Below are 19,020 nucleotides of genomic sequence, written 5' to 3'. Positions count from 1 at the left end.
TCCCATAGTTGGCAGGGAGGTACATACTGTGTCTTCTATCCCCTTATATCTGGGTGGGGATCCAGACCTCCCATAGTTGGCAGGGAGGTACATACTGTGTCTTCTATCCCCTTATATCTGGGTGGGGATCCAGACCTCCCATAGTGGGCAGGGAGGTCCATACTGTGTCTTCTATCCCCTTATATCTGTTTTCCAACATGCTTTCTGTCTTTTTCTTGGAATTAAGTTACTTGGTTTTGTCCTGGCCCTGGCTGGGAGGGAAACAGTCAAATGCATAGTTATTGTTTTGGGAGATGATATTTTTTTCCTTGTAAATCATCTCTCTTTTACGTATTTTTATATTTGTTATTTTGAACGTATAGTGTTAGCATTTGAGTGTATTCCTCTTTGTTGGATTTTGTGCTTGTGTCGTGATCTCAAACTAAGTACATTGGTGGTATGCTCTTGGAATCTACATCTGATCCCTATTTGTTCCCCTCTGTCTTACTTTCTTTTGGGTGCTTTAATTGTAATTCTATAACTTTTTACTATCCCATTTTCTTCCTTTTTACTGGCGCTGATATAACCTAAATGTGTTACAAGCGCCGTAAAACCCTTAAAAACAATCAAAACAAAAGGTCATGGTCAGTGCAGCTGATGGGCCCGTCCAGGCATTCTTGTGTTCCTGTATAAGTCACATGTCGAAAACATACAAAACAAGTAAAGAAACAAGCAAAATATATTTTTTATTTTATTGGATGACTTTTTCTATTGTATTTTATTGAAGAAAAACGCCTTTATATTGAATGTAGGTTAAAATTAAAATAACACAATTCTGATTTTATAAAACATTGTAGGAGGAAAATTGCGGACATTATTTATATGTTTATTCGTTTACTTACTTATTCTCATGGGTGAAAGTTCGCCGGCATATGCCGGAAATTCCGGCAAATTGGTTAAAATAAGGCTTACTTACCACTGACTGTAACTTTACTCAAAGAAAGAATGAAAACATTTTAAATTGTTGTCACACTAAGCGTTGTTCTCACCATGGGTAAGCGAAATGTGAAAAGTATAAGCGTTGTTTTATTTTTGTAATTTTTTAATTTTGTTTTTGTTTGTTTTGTTTTTGTTTTGTTTTGGTTGTCTTTTTTTTTTTGATTAAAAAAATTGAATTACACGTATAAATCTTAGTGGTTGTAAACCAGTACAGTAGTTACTTTAAAAAAATATAAGATGGCATGAAATCCTGAATCTAGACTAGATTCTGCAGAACCTCTCCTCCCCCACTCCCAATCCTACAACGTCTTGCTAATCCGATTTTTTGTTCTTCTCCTCTTTTAAAAAATAAGTTCGTTTCAAGGGATAATAAAGGTTTTGACCTCAAATTCGTTGAAATAAAAACCCACTAAATCACAATAGGGAATGAGATTAGCGGAAGAGTAGCGTCCCTTGATTGGACGTCACCAGTGGAGCAGTTATTTGTAAATAAACCTACACGCCAAGCGCTACAAAATTTAGTCCTGTTAGAACTAGATATGTAAAGTTTTAACAGTTTCATGGGAGTTATGACCATAAATTGTAATGTACATAGGAAATAGAAATATTCTTATTTCAAATTGACACGAGGCTTACTACAGTTGAGTTTCTTCTTCCTACGGCAGTGGCTTATCTGCTAACTCCTTCGATTTTGTCATTGCTCTCTCTCTCTCTTTCTCTCTCTCTCTCTCTCTCTCCCTATCTATCTCTCTCTCTCTCTATCTCTCTCTGTGTCATATCTATCTCTCTATCTCTCTCTCTATCTATCTCTCTCTATCTCTCTCTGTCTCTCTCTCTCTCTCTCTCTCTCTCTCTCTCTATATATATATATATATATATATATATATATATATCTTTGTCTATCTCTCTCTCTCTGTCTATATCTCTCTCTCTCTCTCTCTATCTCTCTCTCTCTCTCTCTCCCCTCTCTCCATTTACTACATATCTTAGTTTCTCTCTATCTCTTCTCCACCCCTTAATCTCTCTTTCTCTCTCTCTCTCCCCCCCTCTCTCTCTCTCTCTCTCTCTCTCTCTCTCTTTCTTTCTTTCTCTCTCTCTCTCACTTTTTCTTTCTCTCTGTCTCTCCCTCTCTCTCTCTCTCTCTCCCCCCCCCCTCTCCCTCTCTCTCCAGTTGGTTTATGGACCCTAATTCCTACTTTTCCCCTTCTTCTCTTCTCCTTCCACCCAGTATCTAGATGTTTGTGGTGAGCGGCGTGACTGTGTCGCCTATGGCATCTTCGGAGGACGGCTGCTGGAAATGGGCCGTGGTGGTAGCAGCCTTCTTCAGTCAGTTCATCATATGCGGCATCACCTACAGCCTGGGTGTGTTCCACGTTATCTTCAAGGACATTTTCTACGAGAGCCACTTTGAGACGTCATGGATTGGCTCCATTCTTCTATACGTCACCGCACTCTCAAGTAAGTTTCTGGCGACTCTCGAGATTCTATGATGTAGCATCATTAGGCCCTTTTATGATGTAACATCATAAGGCCCTTTTTGGGTGAGTTTCTGTAATCAGTCGACACTCTTTCAGAGCTGCCAACCAACCGCAAAAAATGCGGAATTGTAAGCATATTCAGCATATATTTTACGCTTGTACGCATTTCCCCCAAGATTGTACCCATTTTTAGTGTGCTGAGCCACTTCAGTTTTCTTTAGTTGCAATTCATATTATTACTAGCCTATTGAGAAACCTTGGTGACCAAGTGAATATTCATATATTTTTTGACCAATTATGATCTTCATGCTGGGAGGTAGAATTCTGAAAGGATTGGATTATAGTCTTGGGAACATCAGTGTTGCTGCAATTGAGCTTGTGGTGTGACTTTATATAAGTATACCTTCCTCTTACTTTCACAATGGTTAGTTTTCGTCGATTTCAGGATTGTACCCATTTTTATGAAATCTCCCCCATTTTGAGGTCCCATTGTACACATTCTCATCAGATGGGGTTGGCAGCTCTGCTCTTGAGTAAAATGATGTAAATATTAAAGTTGGGGAAAGTGACATGATTTGACTAGTCAATTGACGTGTCATTATATCTGTGTTGGTATTTATTAGTTAATCCATCCAAGAATAAGGCTGCTTTAATTGGAATTCCAGAACTTTTTACTATCCCATTTTCTTCCTTTTTACTGGCGCTGATATAACCTAAATGTGTTGCAAGCGCCGTATAACCCTTAAAAACAAAACAAAACAATGGGATGACTTGGGGGAATTATATTTTATTTTATTTTTTTATACATCACAGCAAAGAATATTTTCAGTAAAGAAATACAGGATTTTTGAATAAAGTCACCCGACGCACTGTAAATATTTCACTCTCATGGGACTATATCAATACGTAGACTGTCATACAAGGGCATATATAACTAAAACTTGAAAATTATCTTTCCCTTTTATGATAAACATAAACAGAAATTGCATTATTAAACAAAGGATTCTTTTTAAACAAATTCAGTTCAGGTCTCCTACAGTACAAGCCCCCCCCCCCCCCCCACCCCATCTCCCCCTTACAATCTAATTAATTGATCATTGGTATGATATAAAGAAATCAACACCTCAACACTGTGGGAAACAGGGCCTGTCTAACAATTACATAAAAAAAACTCCTTATACTATGACAAAATGCCAATTAAAAAAAAAACACAATTTTGGCTAGAAAACTTTTACGTCATCAATTTCAAAATATTATGACGACCCTCATCTTGCCAAAAATTATTAAACCCGAGACTGACATTTGGCTAGTGTGAAGTTTTAACAGATTAAAAAAATACTGTTAACTGAACTGTTATTCTTGGTCAAAAGAACGGTATATAACTAAAACATGAAAATTATCTCTCGTATTATATATATACGATAAACAGAAATTACATGGCTGAACTAATCAAGTCGAATCATTCTTTTTAAAACTTCAATTCTTGTCTCCTACAATTTAAATCCATCGATATTGTGAAGTGAATATATTTTAGTCCGATTTTTTAAAAGGTGTTTTATTAGAGTTAGGAAGAATATTAATGAATGGGTGGGGCTTGTACAGTATGTGCTGTGCTTCATTTCCAATTCCAAACTGTTTAGGCTGTCTCTAATTCAAACTGCAGCACATTGATATCGTTTTCCATTCGTGTTACCTAATCTCCATTCACACAACAACAGCAACAACAACAGCAACATGTTATTATTATAGTCACCTTGAACTGTAAATAGCTGATTCAATCGTTATCATTCATCACAGAGGATGGTTTGTTGAATTCCTCCTCCGATTATGCATTGTAATTAATATTCATGCCCCTCACCTTCAATGTCCTTATTATTATGCACGAACCACGTTCCTGTTGTATTAAATTAAATACATTTTTAAAAAAACAACACAGTATATTTCCACAGATTGGCCATTCTCAATATCAAAATACTTCATAATGTTTCAGTTGATCTCTAGTGTATCAAATAGGATAATAATCATGATAATAATAATAATAATAATAATAATAATAATAATAATAATAATAATAATAATAATAATAATAATAATAATGATGATGATGATGATGATGATGATTTATTGCATCCCAAAAGAATTTTTTTTTTTTTTTTGGTACAGACGTGTTATAATTTACACAGTAGAATAAATGGCTAATGGAAATATGATGTCCGATGTGTATATATGTGTGTAGTGTGTATAAATAAATCAGGAGGGGGTACACAGCCAGAGTTTTGCTTTATTTATCAATCATTTCAATACTGTAAAATGGTTAAAATTGTCAATGTAAAGATTGCAAAACAATTAAATTAATTGATATTTACATTATTGGGTAGTAAAACAGCGAAAATAATTATATAAAATGGTTATTGCTTGCTATTATAATGCCTGGTACAAGACGGTAGAAAAGATTTTCGGTGTCTTTTATGCATCAACCTTAGTAACTGTGAGATTTTCAAGGTTCACCACCTGGGTGGGGTTCCTGGCCTCCACAGTGGGCAGGGGGGTACTTATTGTGTCTTCTATACCCTTATACCTGTTTTCCAATTTGCTTGGTTTTGTCCTGGCCCTGGCCAGAGTCCTAGCTGGGAGGGAAACAGTCAAATGCATAGTTATTGTTTTGGGAGATGACATTTTTTTCCTTGTAAATCATCTCTCTTTTATGTATTATTATATTTGTTATTTTGAATGTATGATGTAAGCATTTGAGTGTGTTCCTCTTTGTTGGATTTTGTGCTTGTGTCCGGATGAGACTTATAGGTGATCTCAAACTAAGTACATTGGTGGTATGCTCTTGGAATCTACATCTGATCCCTATTTGTTCCCAGTTCTCCTGTGTCCTACTTTTTCTTGGCTGCTTTAATTGTAATTCTAGAACGTTTTACTATCCCATTTTCTTCCTTTTTACTGGCGCTGATATGACCTTAATGTGTTGCAAGCGCCGTAAAACCCTTAAAAACAAAAAAACAAAAGAACAAATAAACAAGGTTCACCACATACATACTATCAGGAAGCCACCATAATTTTGTTTTTCTTTTTATGGACATGCAACATGGGACAGTAATGCTTGGGTATGACTGAAGCCAGAAGAAGAAATTACTTTCTCATCAAATTTTGCTCTTAACTCTCTCCTTACCAGTCATTTTCAGGATTTTCCTTAAAACTTCACACCCAACTAACACAAAAATAGATTTTTTATCACTCAGACACAATAGCAGTAAGTTCTTGCCATACTTAGTTTCTTTAGCAAAACATGCTCTACAACACACTGTTCATATTCTTTAATTTTTATGTTGTACAAGAGAAATTTGAATAAGAAAAATGTTGGTTGTATCGTAACGAATGTGAAGATTTTGTTATAGTTGGTAAGGAGAGAGTTAAATGTATAATGATCATTGAGTGGCCTAATATTTTGAATGTCCATTTTTCTGTGGAATATATATGTATGTTACTGGGGAGCGAAGTGGCCGAGTGGTTAAGGCATTGCACTGTGACCCGGAAGGACCTGGGTTCGAGCCCCACTTCAGGCACTTTCGTTTTTTTTCCTTGAGCAAGATTATTAACCCCCAATTTGCTCACTTTTGACAACATTGGTGATTCCTGTTGACATCAGACATCTTGTTTGATGAGTTATCTATATTCCTTCATGGAATGCCTAGGCGACGATGTCTTATGATGTGGCGGAAAAGGCATAATTTTTAATTTTTTTAATATATGTTACTCTGTGTGAATTAAGTTGTTTTGTGTGTCGTTTCAGGTGTGATGTTCCGTTTTGTCACCAGCACGTTTGGGTGTCGGTTCAGTATCATGCTAGGAGGCTTGTTGGCAGCCACTGGGTTGGCCCTGGGCATGGTGGTCCAGGAACTGTACCAGCTTTATCTCACATTTGGAGTTCTTACAGGTAGGTCTTCACTCACCCAAAATAATTGAGCTTTTAGACATACAGTGCTGCCTTAAGTTTGACGGTATCAAAATCAAAGAGAGCCCGATAATAAGACTAAACCCTATGTGGTCTAGTGGTATGACACTCACTTTCGAATCGGAAGGTCCCGGGTTCGAGCCTCGCGCTTGCCGCATAGTTGAGTCTTTGGAAAAGGCTCTTTACTCACATTCTCTCACCGTCCTCGGGTGTAAAATTAGTACCTGGCCGTTAACAGCGTTGTCTTTGTCCGAAAAATTGTAATATCGCCTAACAGGCGTCATGTCCCGTCCTACGTGTTAAATGTTGCTGTTGACCAGGGACCCCTTGTAAAGCACTTTGAGCACATTTAGTGGATATTGCGCTATATAAAGCTCAATTATTTTTTTAAAACTTTTAAAATATAAAGTTAATGAGTGATCCAGAAACTTGAGATATCAAATACTTGATCTGAAGTAGGAATTTCTAATTTGGAGGAAAAAATGCACACTTGTTCATCACCAAATACGGTGGTCTACGTTTATAAGCACTCCAATCCAGCTACAAGTGCGATCTGGCTATAAGCACGCTTGGGGCGTGACAAAATTTTTACTATATCAATTTACTCCTTTATAAGCATGTGCACTGAAAAGGACTCCGCTTATAAGCACGCACAATTCTCTGATCATGAATTACAATTACCAAAATAAAAGATAATAGATAAATAAAAAGTAAATTGGCATAATTTTACTTAATACAAAGGATTGACAAATAAGATTTTATAGAAACGAGATACCTCATTGTTCCAACCTTCGGGGGAAAATTCAATCTAAGTCCAAATAATATGTTAATTTGATTGTTTGTCTTGCCTTTTAAAATCAAGAAATTCCGCTTGAAACGGCAGTTGTCATTATAACTTAGCTCCACTGTATGGGACAATATTTACTAAATGTACTCAAAGTGTTTTTCATGGGGTTCCAGATCAATAACACTTTTTAAAAAAACATTTTTTGAAGAATTATATGTACGTTTTTTAAAATAAAAATTGACATGATGTTGGTAGTTGAATAAAACTATCCACATGTGTAAGCTTAAAATTTTAAAAATAATCATAGGGTTTAGTTTATTCTCTTATTTCTCTTGAATTTCAAATATTTTGAATGTGAAATTTTCTTTTCCACATGAGTACTGCTCACTGTGATTCATACTCTCTCTCTCTCTCTCTCTCTCTCTCTCTCTCTCTCTCTCTCTCTCTCTCTTTCTCTTTCTCTCTCTCTTTCTCACTCTCTCTCTCTCTCTCTCTCTCTCTCTCTCTCTCTCTCTCTCTCTCTCTCTCTCTCTCTCTCTCTTTTTTTTAAAAAATTTATTATAAATGTAATATTAAAATAAATCTGTACCTATATTTTCACAGGACTGGGATTTGGTCTAGCCTGCTCCCCTTCAGTCGTCGCCGTTGAGCGCTACTTCATTCATGGCAGATTCCAGGCCTTGAGTATCATGGTGGCTGGAATCGGTGCCGGTATAATCACATTCCCTGTACTCATCCGCGAATTGCTCGTCCATTTCGCTTGGAGAGGCACCATGCTCATTCTGGCCGGAGTGTCCTTAAACCTGTGCGTCTGCGGCATGGTGATGAAGCCGCTGCGGCATGAGAAGGAGATCAGACTCCTGCCAATGCTCTCCTGTTTCCCGCTCAGACACCCCCTATTTCACGGGATGTGCTTCGCCAACCTGTTCTGGAGCTTTGGATCCACTGTTATCTATATATACCTCCCGTCGTATGCCATGGCAAGAGGCACGTCTTTTGAGATGTCCGTCTTTCTCGTCTCATGCGTCGGGATATCCAGCTTTGTAAGCCGTATGATATTTGCATTTATGGGTCCCAACAGCACCCTGGATGATGTAACCTCTGCCCTTTGCCCTATTGGCCTCGGGGTGATTTTGACTGGAATATCGCACATGTTGTTTGAGGATTATACCGGACAAGTGGGCTACTCCATCCTGTTTGGGTTCTACAGTGGCTTCTGGACCACTTTTCTGTCTCAGGCTTCAAGAGAGCTCCTGGGCCCAGAGTACATTGCAATGGGCAACGGTTACTTGTCCTTCATGATAGCACTCGGTGCCATCTGTGGTGGTCCATTAACTGGTGAGCTTTTAATTTTACTTTTCACTCTTTTCAATAAATAAATAGTTTTTATTCATTCTTAAAGGATATTGGGTTTACAAATGTGAATTATAAGAATGAATGAATATTCATTATATAAAAGAATGAATGAATAAGCATTATAAAGTATATTTACTTAATTTTATAAAAGAGTAGTAAATAAAATTGAATCATAAGAGAAGTGCGTATTTGATATTTTATTTTTAAAGCCAGTTATGAATATTCATTATATAAAAGAATGAATGAATAAGCATTATAAAGTATATTTACTTAATTTTGTAAAAGAGTAGTAAATAAAATCGAATCAAAAGAGAAGTGCGTATATGATATTTTATTTTTAAAGCCATTTTAAAAGGCTTTTGAAGTTTGTTAAATCATCAGTTTGAGGGTAAAAATTGTTGATCAATAAAGTTAATTATAGCAACTGCTAGTTTTTATCTCCTAACTAAAACTTCGAATTTTTAAATGTTCAAGTAGATAGGCAAGTTTGGGACTGTTTCCAGGCCTGTGGTGCTAGGATCTTCTGTTTCCTGTAGCACACATGATTAGTACAACAGAGGGTCTAATACCCCCCTACACATCAAACATTCTACCAGCCGGTATACCGGTAACGGTAAACCATTTAGCCCACCGATATAAAGAAATATCACTCCAACCTTAAAACTAAATACGCATTTGAACTCAGCAGGTCCAAATTAACAATGTCCACGCGTACACGCCTCGATTTAATGCTCATTAACAAAATTACTTTTTATTTAGTTTTAAGATCGGAGTGATAATTTTGATATTGATAGATAGGCTAAACAGTTTACCGGCCAGTAGAACGTTACGTGTGTCGGGGGGCATTCGATTCAATTACTAGTCAACACAGGACATACATGCCGAATCGTACAAATTTGTCGTAATTTTACGAATTTTAGACAAATTTCATGGCAAATATGAAATTGTATGGAAAATTACGAATTTTTAATTCTTAGTAATACATAAATGATAATAAAAATAATAATAATAATAATGATGATGATAAGAAGAAGAAGAACAACAACAACAACAAGTACAACTACTACTACTACTACTACTACTACTTCTGCTACTATTACTACTACTATAGTAATGGTGGTAATAATAATAATGATAATGGTAATAATAATAATAATAATAATAATAATAATAATAATAATATAATATAATAATAATAATAATATTGTGGTTGTTCATACACAATTTCAGAAATTACGAATTTCCGTGTCAAATTACTAAAAATCGACATAAAAATTACTAAATTTGAAGTTTTCAATTTGGCAAGTCTGACAGGATGATGTTTTTGTTTCCCTTATGTTTTTTGTGTTTCTGCTTTGTCTGGCACTGTTCCTGTTACACACAAACCTTCTGCCGCATTGTAATATAGACTTTTAAAAATAAATAAAAACTCTCCTTCTCCACCCATTCAGGTATTTTGCTCCAGAAAGAAAATGATTTCAAGTACGCCTTTTATTTGGCTGGTAAGTTTTATTCAGTTTTTAATTAAGAAGAATATTATAAGGATTTTTAGGCAAGGCAAGTGGTAGTCTGTTGTACGAAAAATGCTTGAAATTTTGAAGAAAGATTTTTCTTAAACTTTTATAAGAAAGATGCAATACCAATGGCCCAAGTTCTCTTGGTTTGAGCCTTTTATGGTCCAGATTTCCTCAAGAAAAAGCATATTTGTGTCCATCGTCTAAAATGATTATGTCGGAACGAACAGATGTTTAAATGAATAATGTAAACTGTCAAATTAATTGTGGCATACACCCTAAATATGATATCCATTCTCCTCAATAAAACATACAAACTCAACAATCGATTCTGGCTATAATAAATTTCAAAGCTTAACACCGACTTAATCCTTTTGAGTGAAGGTCAATTTGCACTGTTGACTGTTGTGGGTGCTATAATGGATTAAAGAACTTTTAATGGTTTATCCCATTGTCAGTTAAGATTCTGTAAAAATTCATCCATCTGAAGTTTTTTTGATAAATGGAATAAACGAATAAAACATTTTTTATTTGTTCTTGTGCTTAACATTATTAGAAGATTTAAAAATAATTTTTTTCCCAGACATTCTGTATTTGAATACATGGAACTGCTTTTCATGACATTAATTATATTGTATGTTCAGTACTTTAATTCCCTTATCAAATGCAGCAAATTACTTTTTAAACATTTTTTTTTAATTTAAAAAAAAATTGGAAGGGGGAGGGGGGCAGAGTTAATAAAAGTAATGTTTGCTTTGTAAATGCAGTGGAATCCGGGTAAAGCCAGTGTTATCAGACCAGAACGATTGGTTGACTTTAAATGAAGAACAGAAAATTTGGGACCACAAGAGATGTTGATTTTAAGCAAGGCTGACTTTATCGTCAATTTTCAAAAACATTTCCTTTTTAAAAAATATAAATATTTCAAATTTAAAGTATATTTTTTAAAAATCAACTCCAGATATAAGGTGGGGTGGGGTGTTCCAAATCTGACCCCCCAAAATGGATCTCACAACTCAATGTTTTCTATGACTGCTCACAGCTGATAGTAATTGTCAAAGTAACTCTTGAATGTGTTGCAAACACCGTTAATCTAAAGGTTTAGATGAAATTGTTGTCTCCCATTATCGCATTTAATTTGTATCTATCTGGCCTTGAGTTTGACTTCAACGAAGAATAGAAAATTTGGGACCACAAGAGATTGTAGTAACTACCGTGATTGCCAGAACTCGGTATTCTGGCTGTAGGACTCCATGGCTAATGGTGAATTACGGAATTACTAAGTTAAAACTAGATATTAAATAGATAAAGTTAAAGTATAAAAATATAGCTTACCCTGAGGCGGTAGTAGTAGTTGATAGAAGAAGTAAATGAGTGAGTAAAATGAATGTCTGTCAAGTGTCTGTAAAATGAGAGTTTGGTGTCTGTAGGATAAGAGAGAGGGTCGAGAGGTCCACTCGGCTTTTATATGAGCCGGGTCAGCTCGGGACGAGGCAGAGCGGAAGTAGGAATGACCATTGCCAAGGTCACTAGCCGTACGATTTGTTTACGGCTAGAGATCCCTACAAGGTGTTGATTTTAAGCATATTCCACTGTAATAAAATTTACACATTTTTTTTCAGGTGCCTGTTTGTTATGGAGTTCCATCGTGATGGTTTTGTTCAAACTAAAACGCTGCACATCACGACTGGACCAGGTCCTGATCACAAACGGCGAGACGGACTCGATCACCAAAGAATGCATGGGAGGGGGCGGCAAGGAACAGCATATGCCGCTTATCATGGAGGAGTTCCCTCCGTCCAAGGTCAAGGACAGAGAGGCATCCATGGTGACCGAGTTGACCAATACGAAGACGGCGGTTGTTGGAAGCGGGGCGGACGTTGTCGTGTGGGTACCCAAGGACTACCGCTAGTACTACCTCATTTACCACAGCGGGTCTTCTTTATTCTTCTTGAATGTGTTGTCTGCTGGCTGTCGTGCTTGTGCACCTCTTGTGGTATTTATCTATTTTGCATGCTTTTTACTATTCTATTTATTTTTCTATAATTAACATAAGATCAACGACACCTGTAACCTACATTGCAATACTGCCAACCCTTCCACTTTTGGCGGAATCATTCCTATTTTCACTCTTCATTTTTGTACTATTCCGCCAAAATTCAAATTTTCAAAACAATGATGATAATGATAAGAATAATAACAAAGAGCGAAGAGAGGGTGTTAAAAAGGTGAAATTCCTATTTTTTGTCTCAAATTCCTATTTTCAGGCGTTCTGATTCCACTTTTGGAATGTGAAGGGTTGGCAGGTCTGCATTGGTGAGAATTTACCAGCAAAATGAAGCTCAAACTCAAATTCATATTTTATTCTGAACTAATGGTGGAATGTTAAGAAATGTTTTTTTTTGTATAAATATAAATGTACTTTTTTGAAAATTCAAAGTTACTGCAGAGTACATTTTTTTTTTTTCAAGAGTGGTAGGATTCAAGATTCTTTGATATTATAAATATCCTGCTCCTTTCTCTCCATGCACTGTCTGAAATCGAGATCTTCAATTCCCACCTGTACCTCCCATAGTGGGTAGGGAGGTACTTTCTGTGTCTTCTATCCCCTCTTATCTGTTTTCCAATTGCTTTCTGTCTTTGTCTTCGAATGAGATTGCATGGTTTTGTCCTGTCCTTGGCTGGGAGGGAAACAGTCGAATGTATAGTTATAGTTTTGGGAGATGATATTTTTTTCCTTGTAAATCATCTCTCTGTTATGTACTGTTACTCTTTTCATTTTTACATATGATTTGTAAACATTTGAGCGTGTTCCTCTTAGTGGGATCTGTGCTTGTGTCTGGATGAGACTTTTAGGTGATCTCAAACTAAGTACTTTGATAGTGTGCTCTTGGAATGGACATCTGTTTCCTATTTGAACCAATTCCCCTTTGTCTTACCTTTCCGTATGTGCTTTAATTGTAATTCTAGAACTTATTACTATCACGTTTTCTTCCTTTTTACTGGCGCTGATATGACCTAAATGTGTTGCGAGCGCTGTAAAACCCTTAAAAACAAAAACAAAAACAAAAAATTCCCACCTGTGACGTGTTTATAAAGCCTTATGTACTAAATTATTCTTGATGGCAGTCAGTGTTCTAATCTTATTACTCCAAATGATGGAAAAATTTATTTTAATGTTAACTTTAACTCCATTTTTAACTATTTGAATCAACGCCACTTTTGAAAATTTAGTCGTCATCTTTAATTCTTTGGTTGAGATGTTTACTGTGATAGACAGTTTGATGACGATATTTTCATGTTTTACTCTGGACTTGAATTGAACAGTAAATTTGCTATTTTTGTTATTATGACTGTTTCTCTCATGTGTTATTTTAGTTAGTTCTGAATGATATAGGGTAAGTTTTTTGTAAATATGAGATTAATTTACTTCAATATATAAAAGATAGAGATTTAGAAGCTAGGGATAGTTCCAAGTGTCGTTGATTATCATAATTTTTTGTATTTTGTGACAAACAGAAGTGTCATGGTTGTCTCGACTGAGAAATATTTGTTAACATTTTATTTTTCATAGAACTTGACAATCTTCCATACCCTTTCAGTCTGGATTTATATATTTATTTAAATATTTATTGTTTGATTTGTTATGTTGTTTGTAACATTAACATTTGCAGAAAAGGGGAACATTAAAAAAATTATTTATGTATAAAATGCCAACGTTGAGGCTTCCAAAATTCCCCTAATTTAGACGTGACACTTCTATTTGGAACATAGCAGTAGATAGATGAACAATTCAAGCTACCTGGTAAAAGGGTCTTCTTTTCTTTGATGAAGCAGCTTTATGTTCAAATGTGAGGCATAGCACAAGGGCTGCCACATTTATAGATTTAATCAGTATATAGCATTTTTGGTGGCCAAATTTAGATATTTTTTTTCTTCAGATCTGGATTTTTTAGCCAAATTTTCTAGTAAAATGTTTGCTGATGTTCTGTTTATCTATGGAATTCGGTTAGTTTAAAATCCTCCATATTGCAATCAATGGGCAAGTAAGTGAAAGCCAAAATCTCAACCTTACAAAGTGAGCCGATCAGATTTATATTTGGAATCTCCCTGCAGTAAGAACCAGGATACGTGTATTATTAAAGTATAGTCACTCTGGATCTATTGAAGTCCTCAACTAGAATGTCATGTCATGTATTGAAAGTTCAGACAGGGGTTGTCGATGTGTTTTGAGTAAAAATTCAATAAATATTTTACCCCGTGAAACTCAGTGAAACAGTTTAAAAAGCTGGCAATGTTGCCAATGCTCCGTATATTTACGGAATTCTGTTTGTTTTAAACCCTTAGTATTTTTTCAACAAAAAAAAGTAACTACATAATGCCTTTCTATTGGAGTTCAGCACTCAGAAACGGGTCCGTCCGTCCGTCCGTCTGTCCGTCAATGCGTTTGCTTAAAAGTTCCGTGAATTTTTGCCTCCTGAATTGGCTAAGCTGATGTTTTCCTGTGAAATCGATGTGTGTTACGAAACTGAACTCCATCACAACACATCTATTCTGAGGCATTTGGAACTAATGTGACACATCATATAAATAATAACGGTGGAAATTTTGCATTTGAGCTTGATATCGATTTTTTTTTTTCAAATTTGGATTTACAAAAAAAAAAGATATTTTACGACGGATTATTTATTTTTGTTTTTTTTTGTTTTGTTTTTTTTTAAAATGGGAGCTCATTGACTTGTTCTCAGGTTGGCCCAAAAATGAAAATGCTTATTTAATTGATGTGCAAATTTTCTGGAAGAAACATTCTTATCTTGATCTGACAGATCGGGGTTCAATATTTGCCCTCTTTTTATAGAAAAGCATTAGGCAACAAGGATTTTGGTAAAGTTTTGGTTTTAACTCACATTGGACAACATATGACAGACCTGCAATTTGCAAATGTCAAATCTTAATCTATGTCTCAGATGTTTTGAGAGTCTCAAATTTGGATTTTTAATATACGTGTAGCACAGGGAAGTTGGTGAAAACCTATTTGTTTACTCATTGGTGGTCTAGTTTTACAATTTATACAGAATCTTTCGTGAAGTATTTCTTAGTTTTGTTCTTGATTTAAAAAAAAAAGGGTTTAGATCCTGCCTAATTGTAGAAACATTTTATTTTTGGTTTATTACTACTACTAACATTTTTGGGTTACTTGGAATGAAAACTTTGTGTGTGTGTGTGTGTTTATGTGAGTCATTGGTAAAGCTTGATAGGAAAAATATAGATACAAATTACTTGATGTTTTACAATGACAGTATTTTTTTCTTTGTTCTTTGGGTTTTTAAAAAAATCATCTATTTTTGTGCTCTTCGTTTATAAATTAAACCGATAGTAATTTGTATTTTAATTTCAATGAAGATTTGGAGAAGTGAAATTTTGTTTCGTACTAAATATCAGAGGTAGTTAATTTCCTTTCTATATTATCCACTCCTGTTTATCTGTTGTCTGATTCTATCCTCTATGGACTAACATAATTTTAAAAATAATTTCCTGCTAAATCTGAATTGAAATTGAATCGTGTTTTATGATGAGTGTATTTTTTTGCTGTTAATTTTTAGTATCAAAACCTGTTTTAACGCCATAATTGAATTATTTTTATGTCCAAAACCTGATTTGAATTATTTTTTTTATTTAAAAAAAATGATATGTCAGTGAGATTTTGCTTGTCCTTGCCATTTATTTTTCTTTGATTTTTCATAGGATTTCTTTTATAAATTTCTGCCTCTCTAGAACCCCAGCTTATTTGTCACGTTTAGTTTTATCGGTTTCATTTTTTCCCCTACCTGCCTACTACAACTACGAAAAACTAAAAGAATTACAAAATTTTGGCTTCGAGTTCGGAACTTCACGAGCGTTTCTCTAAGTCATTAATTTATAAAACATTTTGAAATTGAACGTTGATTCCAGACTACAATAATTTAAGGGACGGATTTTCGATGTCTTATTAAATCATTGCAAGGGTAAATTGTTGATCTATAAAGTTAACTACAGGGAATGTGTGATTTTTATTTCCTGAAAAACTGCGAATTTAAAAATTAAAATGTTCCAAGTAGGCAGGTCTTAGGTGGCAACAAACAAACAGCCTTATTGGTATCATGAGTTTTTCTTTCTCCTTCTGGCTCTTACTCTTAATAACATACTAATTTATGATGTTTATAGTGTGTATATATATACCATAAACATTAGTTTTTGCATGTTTTTGTTTTTTAAAATATTTTTTTGAGTTAGTGATTTATTTATTATACTTTTGCATGTTTTGTGAAAAAAAAAAAAGGATGTTTAATCTGATGTACTGGATCCAGTAAAACCTTTTCTGTTTTCTTTCTATTCATTTTTTTCTAATTATATTTTTTTCTTTGTTTTTTGGTTTCCTTGTTTAAAAAAAAAATCTTTCGTTTTATCTTTTCATTAAACAAACCCCGCACCCCCCCCCCCCCCCCCCCCAAAAAAAAAAAACAAAAACAAAAAAACTCGGTGAAGTGCTTAAGATTCATTTTCATTTGTATGCAAGAGACAGTTGTAGACCATCCCAAAAAAACTTTTATAAAAAACAACAGAATTTTTTAAATTAGTCACCAGTAGGATTAAATTGAATCATACTATTTATATAAAAATTCGTTGACATCTTTCAAATCTCGCTTAAAGTTTTATCTTTTTACGTCATAAGTTGTAATACTATTATTATCATATTTTGTTGTTTTTAAATAGAATTTTGCATCACTTTTCCATAAACACTTGTCTTGCGGAATCTGTTTTGTTTTTTTATATCACTGTAAAGCGCTTAGAGCCTGTGGCAATGGGGTAGAGCCGCTATATATATTTCTTTTATTATTATTGTTATTATATTATTTATATTATTATTTATTATATTTTATTATTATTATTATTATTATTATTATTATTATTATTATTATTATTATTATTATATTATTATTATAATTAATTATTATTATTCAATACAACCTTCACTGCTCCCTTAATAAATGGTAAGAAATTCCTGGGTAGTGGTCCTATGCATGCCATCAACACAAGTCCCCTTTGCCTTGCACCTTTGTTTTCTTTTAGAGATTGTTTGGTTTGGTTATATTTTGTTTATTTTTTCTTTGTTCTTTTAGCTGTTTTTTTTTTTTTTAAATCATCCATTTTTGTGCCCTTCGTTTATAAACCGATAGTAATTTGTATTTTGATTTCAATGAAGATTTGGAGAAGTGAAATTTTGTTTTATACTAAATATCAGAGGTAGTTAATTTCCTTTCTTTTATCATCCACTCCTGTTTATCTGTTTCTGATTCTGTCCTACGGACTAACTAAAATTTTTTATTGAATTGATAACTCCCCCCCCCCCCCCCCCCCCCCCTCCCTCCTTCCCCCCGAATTTTAAAACCAGAACGTGGGAGAAAAGGTGATTAACAATTATTGTATTCTTGCTCAGACACGTATGTACGACAAATCTGAAGAAGAGCACATTTAATTCTTAAGATTTTTAAAATGATAATTCATGTAAGCAAGAGCATTGTGGGTATATGATGTTTTTTTTTTTCCCGCAAAGTCAAATTTAAGAACAAGAATTTACAGATTTTTTGTTGTATTCTTGTTTGTTTTTAGGAAAGGGGGTTGAGGGATTTTTTTTTTTTTTTGGGTTTATGTAAGTCTGTCAAATTTTATTCAATATGATTTTTCTAATGTTATGAAACAAATTTGACTCTTTGTCTTTTTCTTTTCTTCTTTTTCAGAGATACAAGGATATCTTGTGTGTAAAGACTGATTATGTAAAAAAATAATTATAAAGGGATAATTTGTACAGATAAAAAAAAATTATTTGGCTCGCATTGCCTTTCATGACATTCTTTTAACTGTGCTATTCCTAAGCATCCATTCTGTGCATAATCATGATGTTGCCATCAGCATTATCACCATTTGTTTGTTCACTTGTGTGTGTGTGTGTGTGTGTGTGTGTGTGTGTGTGTTGTGGACCATGGCTGTCATCCCAAGTGAGACTTTTGGTCCAATAATTGGCAGCAGGGGAGTGAATTCAATGATCGTCATCGTCGTCGTCGTCATCGCCATCATTATACACGCCATCAACATTTTTCTGAATATCATTTTCTTCCATCTACGTGATTATACATTGTTTTTGTAACAAAGGATAAATTAATTTTTCACATTGTTTTGAATTTGGTTTTAATTTCTGATGCACAGTTGTCTTGTCATTTGTAAAAATTCCAATTGTTTTCAGAATTTCACCTACTCTCTTTACTTTGTATTGTGGCAGGTATGGTATGAACCAAACTAAAATACTGAATCAAAATCTAATTTCCTTATCGTAAAATTTGATTTGACAATTTTTAGTCTGTCATTGAGAAGATTGGGGGGTCCCAACCAGTCCAGTCGGTAGAGCACCCGCTTCGCATACAAAGGAATCGAGTTTGATCCTGTGTGAAGCCATGATATTTTTTGGGACTCGTCTTGTCCACCAAACAGTCATAGGATAGCTGGGTCTGTTAGATCTGGTTGACAGTACTTTGCTATATAGACTATCATCCTATCCAAAGGGTAGCAAGCATTGCTGTTCTCCATTTCAAACTATAGATTAGACATCAGGATAAACTCCGGCTTTGTTTGACTACACACAGTTGAATGTATTTTATATCAAATTTTATAATTATCACCCTCCCGCAGTGAATTCAGTTTTTGTCACCTGGTAAATAACCCCATCGTTGTACAAGATGGATTGATGCAGTGGACCATCAATGTCAAGAATTTAGTGATGAGTTATGCGAAGAATGAATGATGATTAACGGCTAATGTATAAATTTAGAAACTTTGTGATTCTCAAGGCGCATACTGCCTAAATCGGTTTCTGAACTGATCTAGTTTACCTTGACTTATCCTTGTCACTTT

At 34.6% G+C, this 19,020-nt stretch overlaps 1 protein-coding gene across 4 annotated transcripts in view; it reads left to right on the top strand.

The window, feature by feature from the left end:
• Positions 1–18,790, top strand: part of LOC144955864 (monocarboxylate transporter 13-like) — a 37,519-nt gene extending 18,729 nt beyond the window's left edge. For 2 of the 4 annotated variants that reach the window (XR_013641836.1, XR_013641837.1), the window contains 6 exons: positions 2,207–2,436; positions 6,256–6,399; positions 7,808–8,542; positions 10,012–10,062; positions 11,697–12,070; positions 17,853–18,790. Coding sequence is in view for 2 of the 4 variants with exons in the window: in XM_078886084.1 (XP_078742210.1) it covers positions 2,214–2,436; positions 6,256–6,399; positions 7,808–8,542; positions 10,012–10,062; positions 11,697–11,961; positions 17,853–17,877 (1,443 nt within the window). In the remaining 2 variants the exon portion in view is untranslated. Of the gene's footprint in view, positions 1–2,206; positions 2,437–6,255; positions 6,400–7,807; positions 8,543–10,011; positions 10,063–11,696; positions 15,926–17,852 lie in introns of those variants that run through there. The other 2 variants (XM_078886084.1, XM_078886085.1) reach the window with 2 other exon arrangements.
• Positions 18,791–19,020: the final 230 nt, after the last annotated feature.

The sequence above is a fragment of the Berghia stephanieae genome, chromosome 10 (genome assembly GCF_034508935.2).
Source record: "Berghia stephanieae isolate SIO BIC M18660-M18661 chromosome 10, UCSD_Bste_1.3, whole genome shotgun sequence".
Lineage (NCBI taxonomy): Eukaryota > Metazoa > Mollusca > Gastropoda > Nudibranchia > Aeolidiidae > Berghia > Berghia stephanieae.
This window is presented reverse-complemented; position numbering and strand designations above follow the sequence as displayed.